Raw genomic sequence first — 15,253 nt, forward strand, 5'->3', positions numbered from 1 at the left:
AAGTAGTAGTTAGAGGTGAATAATGTGTCGTACCCAGCAGGTTTGCTATAAATTCTAGATGTAAACAAATGCATTTTGTGTAAGTAGCCTCTAAGGTGCTGTTTGTATACCACTGTGTCATATTATGTTATTATTAATCGTTGTGCTTCTCATTTCTGCCCACTAGGTGCCACTAGAATGCATTGCTTTTATACAGCTTCTCGAATTGAACCCCTTTATTTTACATTTGAGAGGAAAGCTCACAGTAAAACTTCGTCTTGTTATTATTACTCTGACTAAAATTGCATATTATCTTAGCAATATATATAATTAGCAATAACATTACCGACGTACATACAGTAAAAGCCTGTTCGAGTTGCATCATCTTACTGCGCCAGAAATGAACTGTTCTGCCTGCTGATTGGTTTGTACTCACGTCAATCACAGTGAAGCACCAATCACGGATAACATCCGAAAAACATCATATTGTTGCATCAGCATTGGATTCCCTGAAATATCCGGGAAACGTGTGTGCCGGTGTCCTGACTAAAGACTGTACAAATCTGTAAATTGTTAGATCGTGTTACTTGCTCTTGCTTGTGATATTTTCGTCTAATTATGGCGGATGTGAGCGTGACCGAACAAATGAAGGATCTGAAAATGGACGAGAAGAAGGTATCAGATGTGCATGCAGTTAGCTGACTAGCTAGTGATTTCCTTAGAGACAGTCACGGCATGTTTCTGTCAAAACGTTGAATGCCTTGTTTTTATAGTTTTTGCGACAAGCTGCTCTCGTTATTTGTCTGACTGCTGTGCAATATAGATATTCAGTATATGCTCTGTTTATTTATAGCTTTGCAGTCAGGTTTTGTTTCTGTATCACTTTACTGTGGGTGGAGTGACATGTTTTCTTTGTTGACATGAACAACTAATTGACAGTTGAAAGTAATAACCAATGGACGTCGCACCCTTTCTTTCAGAACGGCAAAGATGGAGGAAAGAAGAAAAACAAGAATGCTGGTGGAGATGCAGGTGGCAGGGCTGAGGTTGGTGCTTGTATTACTCTGTTGTTGTGTTGTGTAGTATTGCAACACTTGCATATTCCACAATGGACTTCAAAGATGCCATTCTCTGTACGATCTAATAAGTGCATTATTAAGCATGTGGCTAGTATCCTGCACAATATGTAACTAGAAAATATTTGCCATATGTGCATTGATTTAAATATACTTGCCAGAGGAGGATGGGATTGGTTTGGTTCATAATTGTAAAGACAGTATATCTCCTGTAATGATAAATTGTGCTATGGTTTATTAATCATGATACGTATACTTGTGACGGACCCTTAAAACAATGGACAGTGGTAGCGTGATGATATGAGTTTTGTCTCTTTCTTCACCATAGTTGAGTCCTCCACCACAGTACATCGAGGAACGTCTGTCCGTTTATAACAAGCTGAAGGCAGAACATGATGCACTGCTGGCTGAGAAATCAGCAAAAGACAGCAAGCCCATCAAGATCACGCTGCCTGACGGAACAGTAGTCGATGGGGAGTCCTGGAAGACCACACCATACCAGGTTGCCTGTGGCATCAGGTTAGTGACTAACTAAACCAAACTAAATAGGCAAGCATTTTCAACTCTGATGTTGCCAAGCTGCTTGGACCAATGACATTTGTGAATGATTTGTAAACTTGCCTTCAAGGTCCTGTATGCATTTTAATACTTATATAGACAAGTTATAAACATTGAGACTTCATGACATGCAGTCGAAACATTGCTCTGTTTTTTTTAATGATCTGGCATATATTCATATTTACATATTGACTCAGCTAGTGGTGTGAGTTTGGGGTGGGACATTGGATACAGTTGTCAAATATTTACATTTGTGTATTTAGCAGACCTTATTATCCAAAGCAACTTACAATAGAGGAACATAAGGAGTTTGTCACAGAACAGCCAAACATATTCATAGTCTAAACTGCCTGGTTTATTAGAAAGCTAGACTAGAAAACAAGCTAGAACAGCAGAGGTGAAGTGTAAAAAATTTATTTTTTTTAATGACGTGTAAATTGTGTTGTATATAAGTGTATGTTAAACTTAAACCCCTCCACTTCATTGCAGCCAAGGCCTTGCTGATAATACTGTGATCTCTAAAGTGAACAATGAGGTGTGGGATCTGGACAGGCCCTTAGAGAAAGACTGCAGTCTAGTGCTTCTCAAATTCGACGACGAAGAGGCACAAGCAGTAAGTTTAGAGTTTTCTTCAAGTTTGCATTTGCATTATTCATTTGAATGAATTCTATTCCACAATAGCAGTGACCCCGCCACAAATGAAATGTCACCAGAGTAGTGCATTTGTAAGCATAAAGAAAATATTTATATTATGAATTATTTTATTGCATAGATGATTGAAACCTCATCGAGATTGAAAAATATTTGCATATTTTTTTTCAACTTTTTTTTTTTCTTAAGGTTTATTGGCACTCCAGTGCCCACATAATGGGAGAGGCCATGGAGCGAGTCTATGGAGGATGCCTTTGTTACGGGCCACCCATTGAGAATGGCTTTTACTATGATATGTTTCTTGAAAATGAGTAAGTCAAGCATATTCTCTGATTTTTAAATTTGTTTTTGATTAGAATGATTTGGGGTGTTCATGAACAGAACTGTTGTATTACAGAGCAGACTACAGGTGCTGAATTATAATATGCTTCTCACAAATCATCCATGCTAATGCAAGTCGCTCTTGTGTCCATTTACCATCTATTGTTTAGAACTATCAGTCAAATCTTGAAAGTCACATTAATTCATCTGTGGCTAGAAATTATGCTAAGTAGCTCGTCAAGAAATAAAACATATTATTAATTTGTTCAGGAGTTTTTTCATTCCTTTTTGCAATTGCATGACCTTTTGTTTGACCAGAATCAGTGCAGTGGCTTTAGATAAGCTGGAAGGAACATCATAAATGCAGTAGTTTACTTGTTAAAAGCCAATTTATGCAAATGTGATTCATTTTGATAATAGCACCGTCAAGCCCTGTCTTGTTTGTTAGTGTGGCTCTGTCTGGTCCAAAATAGTCATAGAAGATGACTTCTGGTAGACTAAAGTTTCTTTAGTTGGTGACATCTGTGAGATGTTTAGTAATTCTTTGCACTCTAGTTTTTATTTAAAAAGAGCTTATGTTTTTTAACGAAACATGCTTTCTCTATCCTCTCCCTTCCTCGCTTGCTGGTTCTTAGAGGTGTATCGAGTAATGATTTCCCCTGTTTGGAGAACTTGTGTAAGAAGATCATCAAAGAGAAGCAACCCTTTGAGAGGCTGGAGGTAAAGAAGGAGACTCTGTTGGAGATGTTCAAGGTATGTGCTTCCTTTCTAAGAGCGAGAAATATGAGCTCATGCTATGAATAAACCCTTAACACTCGAGTGGCTTGAAGTTCAGACTAGTGAAATCTGCTTATGCTTTTCTTCTAGTACAACAAGTTCAAGTGCAGGATCCTAAATGAAAAGGTTACCACCCCAACGACTACAGTTTACAGGTATGGTTTTGGTTGCAAAACATACACTTTGAAGTGTGTGTTTTGTATTATTTATTTATGTATGTATTTATTTATTTCATACTTTTGAAAAGTCTGTTGCACTGCCATTCAAAAGTTTGCGGTTTGAAAACAATAGTACTTCTATTCAGCAAGGACACATTAAATTGATTGAAAGTGTTGAAAAGGCTTTTACAATGTTACAAGTGAAATGCTATTCTTTTGAATTTTCTATTGATCAAAGAATCCTGAATCAAAGCATAACTGAAAGAAACAAAGCCACATCTGTGTTCAACACTGATAATAAGAAATGTTTCTCCAGCATCAAATCAGCATATTAGAATCATTTCTGAAGGATACTTAAGACTGGAGTATTCATGCTGAAAGTTTTGCCTTCACAGGAATAAGTTATATTTTAAAATACATTCAAAAAGAAAACATTTATTTTAAATCTCAATATTTCACAATTACAGTTTTTACTGTATTTTTGGTCAGATTAATACAGTTTTGGTGAGCAAAAGAGACTTCTTTCAAAAACATTTTGAAATCTTACCAACCTCAAACTTTTGAACGGCGGTAGTATATATACAGTATATTTATAGCTTAGTTTATTTACACATTTTGCTGCTGGTTCTGTAGGTGTGGACCTTTGATCGATCTGTGCAGAGGGCCTCATGTAAGACATACAGGAAAGATCAAGGCCTTGAAGATCCACAAGGTGCACAATTTGGCACTTTTTTACATTTTTCCCCAGTATCCTTGCAGAACCTTTCAACGATTTAAACTTATTCTCAATTAAAACTCCCTTCCACAGTCCTATTATCCCAACCTGTACATTAGGCATATTATCCCTACGGCATGATGTGTAATCTCAAATGATGCATAAGATGTACATCACAGAATTCTTCTACATACTGGGAGGGCAAAGCTGACATGGAGAGCCTCCAAAGGATCTATGGCATCTCTTTCCCTGATCCCAAGATGCTGAAAGAATGGGAGAAATTCCAGGAAGAAGCCAAGAACAGGGATCATCGCAAACTAGGAAGGGTATGTGTAAATGTGTGAAAGTGTACATTCATACATGATCAAAACCTGACTCATACATACAATAAAATCTTAATCAAAAAGTCTTTCATACTCTACTGTTCAAAAGTCTTTAAGTTTTTTAAAGCAGTTTCTTGTGCTCACTAAATCTGCATTTATTTTATAAAATACACTGTTTACTGCATAACTGTTTTCTATTGTAATATATTTTAAATGGTCATCTATTCCTGTGATAGCAAAGCTGAATTTTCAGCAGCCATTACTTCAGTCTTCAGTGTCACATGATCCTCCAGAAATTATTCTAATATGCTGATTTTGTGCTCAAGAAACATTTATTATTATTATCATCAATGTTGAAAACTGTTGTGCTGCTTAATATTTTTGTAGAAATTTTGGAAGGATTCGTTTATGAATATAAAGAACAGCATTTATTTGAAATAGAAATTTTTGGAACATAAATGTCTTTGCTGTCCCTTTTGCTTAATGAATTGTTGTTGAATAAAAGTATTAATTTATTTCAAAAAAAGAAAACTACTGACCCCCAACTTCTGAATGGTAGTAATCCAGCAGTAACATGTATGCGCATCTACACTACAGGAAGTGAATAATTATAAGAAGTCAGCAGTGTACAAATGACTACAAAAAAGCCATTTTCCACTGAACATTTGGGGGACCAACTGCTCACAATGGAGGACATGTGAACACCTTGGTGTGTTAATGACTCAGGCAGCAAGCTGCCCCCCTCTCGAATCTGTAGTGACTGACGACAGGTCTGATAGGTGGGCTGGGTGGGGAGAGAACAGGGACTGCGCCCATAAAGAAGGCAGAACAGGGACTGCGCCCATAAAGAAGGCAGATGTCTGTCTCCTTAATGTGCCATCTGTTCATGGGTATGCTGATGGGTGCACAGGGAACATTTTGTCACAACAAAAGCAATAGCATAATCAGCCATTTGTCCTATTTTTTTTTTTTGTCTCTCTTGCTCGTTTTAACTTTTTGTTCTTTTCCTTTGTATCCTCCTGTATTCTTGTTTAGATTCCTGCCCTGTATAATTATTGTTTCTCTCACGTTTGATGTTGTTTTACACACACTCTTTCTCTCTCTCTCTTTGCTGTCTTTCCAGGAACAAGACTTGTTTTTCTTCCACGACTTGAGCCCCGGTAGCTGTTTCTTTCTGCCTAAAGGAGCCTACATCTATAATACGCTGATTGAGTTTTTTAGGGTGAGTTTCCCCCCATTTCAAATTCGTAGTTCATTCTGTTACTACAGGGCCAATATCATCCATTTAAAAAAAAAAAATACAATAGCCGAACAAACAAGGGTGTGATGTGGTGCAAGGTTTGCAGAGGTCTATTAGGATATGCTAAATTGCATTTTATGGATGTCACGGTTCAGTAGACCATGTAATGGATAGGTTGGTCCACTTCAAGGACCCCGTTAATGATTGTGAGCAAACCACTTGAATATTTATGCATTTTCACAGACCATTTTTGTTGTTCTGTGCTATATTTTATTGTGTAGAGTGAATACAGAAAGAGGGGATTCCAGGAAGTGGTCACACCGAACATCTACAACAGCAAACTATGGCAAACCTCAGGACACTGGCAGCACTACAGTGAAAACATGTTCTCCTTTGAGGTGGAGAAGGAGATCTTTGCTCTTAAACCCATGAACTGCCCTGGACACTGGTACAAAATATTTCTATATTCACTAAGCAACAGAAGTTTTGAAGTGTTTGTTAATCATGACAGGCATTGACAGTATCCCTAAATGCAGAAATTTAAGCGAAGAAAATCCTTTTTTTTTTTTTTTTTTTTTTTTTTTTTTTTTTTAGGCATTGACAGTATCCCTAAATGCAGAAATTTAAGCAAAGAAAATCCTTTTTTTTTTTTTTTTTGCAATAATTTTCTTTATCATAGCATTTTTGTCCCTTATTTGACAGTCTGATGTTTGATCACCGGCCACGCTCTTGGAGGGAACTGCCCCTGCGTCTGGCTGACTTTGGGGTCTTGCACCGTAATGAGTTGTCTGGAGCTCTTACTGGCCTGACCAGAGTCAGACGTTTCCAGCAAGATGATGCACACATCTTCTGCTCTATGGACCAGGCATGTTACTTTGGAATACATGATACTTTTTTATGACTTGCCTTGTTCAAGGTTCACATACTGGGAGAGGTCATTGAAATTAATGAAACCTAAAAAAAGTAGTGGAATTTCTAATTTGAATATACATTTGTTGGGTTATGCTCTTTATTAGTGATCTCTGTAGAATTATTTTAATAATCCTGATTTAGTAATCACTAATAACTGGAAAAGCCATGGAAACTTATTGTTTTAATGGTGTGGGAGCCCTACATTTTTCGGTGTTTTAAAGATCTATGTTTGGTTCATGAGCCTATTAATGATTTGTTTGTTTGAATTGCAATCAAGAGGTCATTTTTCTTCTCATCTTACCTCCTCAACCATTTTCCTACCTAACAGATTGAGTCTGAGATAAAGGGTTGCCTGGACTTCCTGCGTACAGTGTATGATGTGTTTGGCTTCACCTTCAAATTGAACCTTTCCACAAGGCCAGAGAAGTTCCTAGGAGAACCTGAAGTGTGGGACCAGGCTGAGAAGGTAGAATCTGAAACTCAAAAAGAACCAATGTGCATACACTACCATTCAAAAGCTTGGGGTGATGGTAAAGCTGAATTTTCAGCAGCCATTTCTCTAGTCTTTAGTGTCACATGATCCTTCAGAAATCAGAAAAGTTGTGCTGCTTAGTATTTTTGTGGAAAAGGTGATACATTTTTTTTTCAGGATCCTTTGATGAATAGAAAGTTCAAAAGAACAGCATTTATTTGAAATAGAAATCATTTGTAATGTTATAAATGTATTTTACTGTCACATTTGATCAATTTAATACATCCTTGCTGAATGAAATAATTTATTTTTAAAAAATCCTACCAGCTAGTGTATTTTGAGGTGTCATTTTGCCATCTCATCAATTTGTAAGAATGTGTTATTACTATTAGTGTTTAATATACGTAGTTGTTAATACAGTATTAGGCCCGGTTTCACAGACAGGGCTTAGACTAAGCTAGGATTAGGCCATAGTTCAATTAGGACATTTAAGTAATTTTTATAAACGTATTTAGGAAAAAACATTACTGGTGTGCATCTTGAGACAAAACAGAGGCACTGATATATTTTAAGATCAGTCATTGCAAGTTTCTTTCAGTTAAAACAGCTCAGAATTACATTTTAGTCTAGGACTAGACTTAAGCCTTGTCTGTGAAACCGGGGGTTAGTGTTTAATACATCTCTTGTAATATGCATGACAAATCATGCATATCTTACCTAGTTTGACTTCATTAAGCCCTCTTTAATTGTTTTAGCAACTGGAGAACAGCTTGAATGATTTCGGAGAGAAATGGGTTCTGAATCCTGGTGATGGAGCTTTCTACGGACCAAAGGTACAAAAAGATAAAGCAAGCATAATATTAAATATGAACACTTAAGAAATTACTTTATACTCATTTTTCTCTTTTTGTCATTCAGATTGATATTCAGATAAAGGATGCCATCGGCAGGTATCACCAATGTGCCACCATTCAGCTGGACTTCCAGTTGCCTATTCGCTTCAATCTCACATTTGTAAGGTATGTTTACTCAACGTAGAACGTAAGAGAACATCCAGAGCCCTCGTTTCTATTCCCTGTACAACAGTGACATTTTGTGGTTATATTTGATTACTACACCCCTCCTGAATTTAACTTTCAAGATCTTCAAGAGTGCAAGTTGCTGACTTTGTAACCCAAACATTGTCTTTCTTCAGCCATGATGGTGATGACAAGAAGAGGCCCGTGATCATCCATAGAGCGATCCTGGGCTCAGTGGAACGAATGATTGCCATCCTGACTGAAAACTATGGGGGAAAGTGGTACGGCTAAGGCGGAGACTCTGACATGATCATGTTTAGTCACAGACCATATGTGCGTATACCAAATTCTCTTGCTTTTGTTTCCCACAGGCCACTGTGGCTGTCCCCACGTCAGGTGATGGTGGTTCCTGTTGGACCCACTTGTGATGAATATGCCCAGAAAGTACGCTCTGCTTGCAATTGATCACACACTAGTAGCTGTTAGCTCTAATCCCAGCATAAACTGCCAGGTCATTGTTATCAAAAACAATCCCTTGTCAATCTCAGGTACAACAGGAGTTCCACAGCGGAGGGTTGATGACTGATGTGGATCTGGACCCAGGTTGCACCCTGAACAAGAAGATCAGGAATGCACAGTTAGCTCAGTACAATTTCATTTTAGGTGAGTGATCCTGCATAACGTTTAAAGGATTTGGTTCAAAAACATTTTTTGTGATGCTGGTTTAAAGTCTCTTTACATCCCGATAGCAATCACTAAGTTAAGTGGTCTAAATGTATTTATATGTATTATAAATCGTCTGTCCTACCTTCCTGTCAATGTATGTATTTACATACCTCCGCGCACCCTATTTGCACAGACATGATACATCATCAGTGCTTTCCATTACACTGCAGACCAAGCGGGAATGGAAGGTGTTATTATTGTAGTATTATGTGCTTTGTACTGTAATGTTTTCTCACCGGTGAATGAGACGTGAGGTAATCTGACAGTGTTGCATTCAACCCTCCACCAACGCCGTCTCTCATCGTGTTGCTGGTTAGTTAGCCTCTGGTCTGACTGTGCACGTTCATGTGTTTTGGAGGAGGTGTGGCTTTAGAGAGTGATTCGCAGGGAGGGTGGTGTAAGGTCCACGCACTTGGCCCGAGGAAGGTATCCAGTGGTGGCTGTTCGGTCTTTTCAGCATGCAAAGTTATTCAATTTTAAATTCAATTCTAATCTGACTCCATTTTATTATCTAATCTGACTCCGTTTTAGTATGACCTCGAATTTAAGTTGAAAGGCAAATTGGTTGTTTGTCTGTCTCTAATTATTACTATTATTCTGACATTTGGTTATTCTAGTTAACTCTTTACTTTATATTTACTCGTTCATTAGGAATCTATGTCGCTCAGTGTGCCTCACGTCGGCCGCTCTACGTGGGCCCCACGATCACAAACTCGCCAGTTTGATCATTAGCCAGAGGTTATGACTAATACTATTTAATAGGTCGCCCATGCTTGCCATTATTTAAATAGTAGTTCTGTTTAGCCCCCTACAGTTACCCATGTACAATTTAGTTAAATCTCAAAACAATAATCAGCGGATACCACTCACCCCGAGACAATTCAAATACACCAAACATGACTGTAAATATCACTTGCATTCATGTAGAACATTATATTCTACTATTGACCATTCTGTGTGAGCTGAGTGGAGGGAAGGATGGGTGAGGGGAAGGAAGGGGATGAGGAGGAACCAGTGCATATGTGAGAGACGTTTTCCCGCATTTTCTCTCAGTGAGATGTGGAAACAGATGTCTGTATGTTAATGCACTGTGTGTGTCACAGAAGATCAAAGTGTCTGAGGTTCTGTAATTCTTACAGGATTAAAATAACTAAACTATAAGGCAGGGATGGGCAACTGGAACCAATGCATATGTGAGAATGGTTTTCCCACATTTTCTCTTAGTGAGATGTGGAAACAGATGTCTGTATGTTAATGCACTGTGTGTGTATTGTCTGTCTCAGAAGATCTAATGGTGCTTTTCCACTGCGTGGTATGACTCGGCTCGGCACTGCTCGGTTCGGCTCGGTTTGCGTTTCCACTGCAGTTTAGTATCGCTTTAGAGTGGGCGGGATTATTCACGTCGTTATAGTTGCGCCGCCTCTACTGCCGCTACTCCTAAAAAACGTTTTCATTCCACGTCACCCCATCAAGCTCTTGCTGGATCCGCTCCTCTGCTATCAACGAGAGGAATGTCTGTACTTCCTCAACAGACAACGAAACAGACACTTTTTGGTTGTTAAAAAAGGTGCGCTCGTTCAAAACAGTTGCGTTCAATCCTTCGCTGGCTGTGCTGATTTAAATCTAGCGGTTCTTTTGTGTTTGTGTCGCAAGTTCAGTGACGCAGGTAGTGACGATTCTCTCTCCGGCCAATCCCTGATCAGCAGAGTTTACACGTCATGTTTTGGTAACGGTATGGTTCGCTTGGAACCCCAACCGAGGTGGTACTAAAAAAAGTACCAGGTACCAGGTACTGTACCCAGTGGAAAACCCCCCCAAAAGTGAACCGTACCGTGCCGTACCATGCAGTGGAAAAGCGCCAAAAGTGTCTGAGGTTCTGTAATTCTTACAGTGGGATCTTGCTATTTGCTAGCCTCTCCGAAATCACCTACCCTACCTTTAAATGAGAAAAATGTGTAAAAATCATGCTTTGTTCCTGTTTACTACTGTAAATTATTTAGGTATTGTTTTGTCTGCATATATTGTCATTTGAATATGCAAGGCTTTCAATGTGTTGTAGTGCAAGTAGTTTTATCGTTTAACATACTTAATTTTTCTAGTTATTTACCTATGGTGGCTAATGAATGGTCTCGCGCATTCAAAGAAAACTGCATGCTTCTGTGCAAAATTGCCTTGTTTCATACAACCATAAACGACACTAGCAAACCATGACCGCTTCTCAGTAGCTTGTATTAAAATGGCATGTGAATTTATTTCCCTGATATTTTAATTGACAATGTCAGCAGCATATATGTTTACACAGACATTGTAGTTGTAATGAATTCATTGTGATCCTAACTTTTACGATTGATGCGTTACAGTGGTGGGTGAGAAGGAGAAAAGCAGTGACACCGTGAACGTTAGGACTCGTGACAACAAGGTGCACGGAGAGAGGAGTCTGACGGACTGCATGGAGCGACTCAAGGAGCTGAAGGCCTCAAGAACCCGAAACGCAGAGGAGGAATTCTGAACTCCCTAAACCTCCTGTCAACTCTTCCTTCATATGCCATATGCTCAAATAGCGCTGGGCAGCAGCGTGCTGCTATTCTGCATAGATGATCCATAACTTCTCAGCTGGATCTGTGTGGCTCAGGGGCTCCGGTTTTAAATCATTGACAATATTTTTAGTGCTGTCAAACGATTAATTAATCGCATCCAAAATAAAAGTTTTTGTTTACATAATATGTGTGTATACTGTATATATTTATTATGTATATATAAATACAAACACATGCATGTATATATTTAAGAAAAATATGTTATGTTTATATATTAAATATATTTATAATATAAAATATAAGAATATATATATGTATAAACGTAAATATTTTCTAAATATGTACTGTATGTGTGTGTATTTATATATACATAATAAATATACACAGTACACATACATATATTAAATATATTTATAATATAAAATATAAGAATATATATATGTATAAACGTAAATATTTTCTAAATATGTACTGTATGTGTGTGTATTTATATATACATAATAAATATACACAGTATACACATATAATGTAAACAAAAACTTTTATTTTGGATGTGATTAATCGTTTGACGGCACTAAATATTTTATAACTAATTCAATTGTCTGAAAGTCTCTAGACTTTATAAATTGTCAATACTTTGCTTTAAAAAAAACACTAAAAAATATCCTAGGAGTGTTAATTTGTCAGTCATTATTCTATGTTATAGGAAAGGGACTTTTCTATCAATATATGTGTATGGGTAAATGACAATAATGTCTGGTAACTTGTCTGATGTGGTTGAGATTAAATAAAACGGTATATCTTTCCACTCTTTTATGTATCACTTTTGCTATAACGTCTTCAAATAGATGTCGAAGCTGTTATTGTTGGAATACTTGTAATCAACATGAACAGTGGTGCAGAGAACACACTGCAGGAGTAGACGTAGTTGTTTACGTGAAGCGCACTGTTACTTTCACTTTCACTTGCGTTGTTCAGGTGATTTATGAGAAATCGTCTGATTTCAGATCGTTCGTCTAACCGGATAGAAGAGCCAGTAGTAAACGAGATGATGACTTGAGTGTTTTAATATTTTCGGACATATTAGAATGTATTTTAACTGCTATAGTGAAAGTATCAATTTTTTCCCCATCGTACCCTTCTGCAGCCGGGCGTTTCGACCGCTGTGGTTTTGTCTGCAGGATGTTTACTCACAAATAGACTTCTGTGTTTTTCTGTTCACTCATAAGAAGTTCTGCTGAACAGACATGCTCTTTAACTACCATTTAAACGCAGTTCGGCGCTGCTTTTAACGGAAGAAAACAAATATGTTTTTGCGCTAGGATGATTTCCCTTATAAGGTAAGTCAAAATCATCTTGTATATATGTGTGGGAAACAGTGAATGAAAGAACTATAGAAAGAGACGTCTTATGACAGGACATTAATGCTGTACATTATATAAGCCGACCTATATAAAGTAAGGAAGCAATATGCATAACGCCTCTATTTTAAAGAACAACAAGATAGTTGGTTATACTGTTTAATTTCACTTTCATTTATGCGCACAGTAAAACCTTGGTTGCTTGAAACATGTAGGCTACATTAAAGTTTACCTTTAAAGCAATTTCTAATGTCTAACTTCTTTCAAGAACTTCTTTTAATAATAATAGTTTGCTATTATTAAGTGAGAAATGATTTACTGGTTTCAGTTCTGCGATGGAGTTCACAGACGAGGAGAAAGTATGGCTGCAAAGAGTGTCTGCTGAAGTAAGAATATTTTTCCTCATAATTTTTGTTGTCCTTTTTTTGTTGTATATTATTCCAACAGCGAAAATACCTCGTCAAAATCTACAAGTTAATCAACAATAATAATAATATTATCATAATAATAGCAGTATAGGCCTACTGTATACAGGGCAAGTTCATCATAACCTCAGTTGTTCTACTTTATAATTTTCACCTGTACTTTGAATTAAATCCTCTGCTGCATACATATATGTAAATGTAAAAAATAAATAAATGTATTTTACTTATTTAGATACCTGAAGGAAATGAACTCACTCCAAATGAGAAGCAATTACAGGAGAAAGCAAAGCCAGAGACTGAATTTCAGGCCCAGCTCTTCCAAGCTATGGCCTCCATACGATTTGGACAGAATGATCCAATAACCTCAACAATAGAGGTGAAAATCTTTGTCCATCAGAGAAGTAGCGTCTCATCACAATGTGGATAATCACCAAATGCCAAGATGATGACACGTTTACCTTTTCTTTTTGGTAATATACCTGTATATTAATAATAAACTAACCTAAAACAAAATCAGCTGTACATAACTGTGATGTCAAGTTACTTTGGCACTTTTTAATTAGTCACAAGAATACAATTTCATATTTTTCTTGATCTCACCTAGGTATTCTTACCTTATTAATGATTTATTGGTAGATGCAGGTTTAGATCATAGCTACACCAGGGAATGTGACAGCATAAAGTTTTATTGACCTCAGCTCATCATGACATGTTTCCTCAGTTAAGCACAAATGGATGCGTCATTATGCTATGCAAAGTTGAGAAATTTTGAGAAAATAATGCTATTGCTGTTTGCATGCGCTTTTATTGTTGTATGATCTATGAAATCACAAGAAAACAAGAAAAAAAAATAGTTTTTGTTTTTTAAATGTCATTGGTGCTTTTTTTCCCAAAAACATGCCAATGCTTTTGAAATGTTGATAAGTGAAGGTCCTTCAGAAACTCAGTATGCATTACTTTTATCATGCTCGCAGGGATGATAACATCTCTACCTCATTCAAAATGCAATAACAAACAGCACAGTGCAAGTTTTCTTTTGCACACATGTATAATAAATTGGACCATGATATTTGGACAACAGCAGCGTTCTAATTTTCAGATGTTTGTTTCAATACTGTTTCCTTATATGATTTCTATCCATGGTCCAACACAAATGTTATTTCCAAAAATGTATGTGCATTCCACTCTGTTTTCACATTTAGCCTAACGTTTTAAAAAGATTTGACTGTACTTTAAAATGAATAAAAATTTAAACGAATCAGTGGAGTGTGTTCTTATATATTTTTATGCAGTCATTTGTAAAATCCTCACAATTTCAGAATATTTTTACAGCTATTTGTGCACAGCCAGGAAATGCGTCACTTGTTGCTATTGCTCTGACATCCACACGGTGGTGATACTCAGCAAGATTACAAACGCCACAGGGGAAGAAGAAACAGAGACGGACTGAATTCTACTCTTCTCTTCAATTGACACCTGGTCCTAAGTGATATATAGCAGAGAGCCGATAAGCACTCCATGAATCCTCCATCTCCTGCCTGGGGTAGATTCTCACCATATGTTTCATCGGGGCACCTGGCCATACGGGGTTAGAATGCTCCATTGAGCTAAACAAACTGAGCCTCGACTGCACACAAAACTCAGTGTAGGAGAACAATGAGGGCTGCCTGAGTTCACTGTTCATAATCAAGAGTCTCCAGCACACTTGAACAGCAACATGGCTCATCAGCTAACCTCTGGAGAGAAGCTAGTGAGCGAAACTTTAAGAGAAGTAAAAATAATGCATTTCAATCATTCTCACACAGCTTGATGCATATCAATAGTTATTTGAACTACATGAAATATGTAAGGGATAATGCACAGTTGGCTGTGAATTAAATGATTTTAATGCACAATGTGGAAACCAAGAACCACCGGATGCATCGGGTGCATTATCCCTCACACACACACACACACACACACACACACACACACACAGACAGACAGACAGACACACCCACACA

General features: G+C 37.4%; 1 protein-coding gene and 1 long non-coding RNA gene across 2 annotated transcripts; both read left to right on the forward strand.

Annotated features, from left to right (window-relative positions):
* The first annotated feature begins 457 nt into the window (after positions 1–457).
* LOC107700064 (threonine--tRNA ligase, cytoplasmic) lies at positions 458–11,627 on the forward strand. Its single transcript, XM_016501573.1, has 19 exons — positions 458–654; positions 960–1,025; positions 1,384–1,574; positions 2,103–2,226; positions 2,454–2,575; positions 3,221–3,338; positions 3,453–3,517; positions 4,154–4,232; positions 4,415–4,561; positions 5,682–5,780; positions 6,080–6,246; positions 6,501–6,663; positions 7,039–7,176; positions 7,938–8,015; positions 8,101–8,201; positions 8,378–8,482; positions 8,573–8,645; positions 8,750–8,864; positions 11,288–11,627. Exons 1-19 carry the CDS (start codon positions 598–600, stop codon positions 11,434–11,436), a joined length of 2,157 nt encoding a protein of 718 aa, XP_016357059.1. The 5' UTR covers positions 458–597; the 3' UTR covers positions 11,437–11,627.
* A 395-nt stretch (positions 11,628–12,022) lies between these two features.
* Positions 12,023–14,470, forward strand: LOC107700060 (uncharacterized). The gene is made up of 3 exons (XR_001635514.1): positions 12,023–12,804; positions 13,154–13,211; positions 13,483–14,470. It is a non-coding gene; the product is annotated as an uncharacterized LOC107700060 (long non-coding RNA).
* Positions 14,471–15,253: the final 783 nt, after the last annotated feature.

This window comes from Sinocyclocheilus anshuiensis, unplaced genomic scaffold (genome assembly GCF_001515605.1).
Source record: "Sinocyclocheilus anshuiensis isolate Anshui unplaced genomic scaffold, SAMN03320099.WGS_v1.1 scaffold983, whole genome shotgun sequence".
Taxonomy (NCBI): Eukaryota; Metazoa; Chordata; class Actinopteri; order Cypriniformes; family Cyprinidae; genus Sinocyclocheilus; species Sinocyclocheilus anshuiensis.

Excerpts from the sequence above, each read along its gene's own strand:
- LOC107700064 (XM_016501573.1), top strand. The coding sequence starts at position 598 with ATGGCGGATGTGAGCGTGACCGAACAAATGAAGGATCTGAAAATGGAC. Across the intron at positions 3,518-4,153 it reads CCAACGACTACAGTTTACAG|GTGTGGACCTTTGATCGATC; the intron begins GTATGGTTTTGG and ends CTGGTTCTGTAG. Across the intron at positions 6,247-6,500 it reads ATGAACTGCCCTGGACACTG|TCTGATGTTTGATCACCGGC; the intron begins GTACAAAATATT and ends CTTATTTGACAG.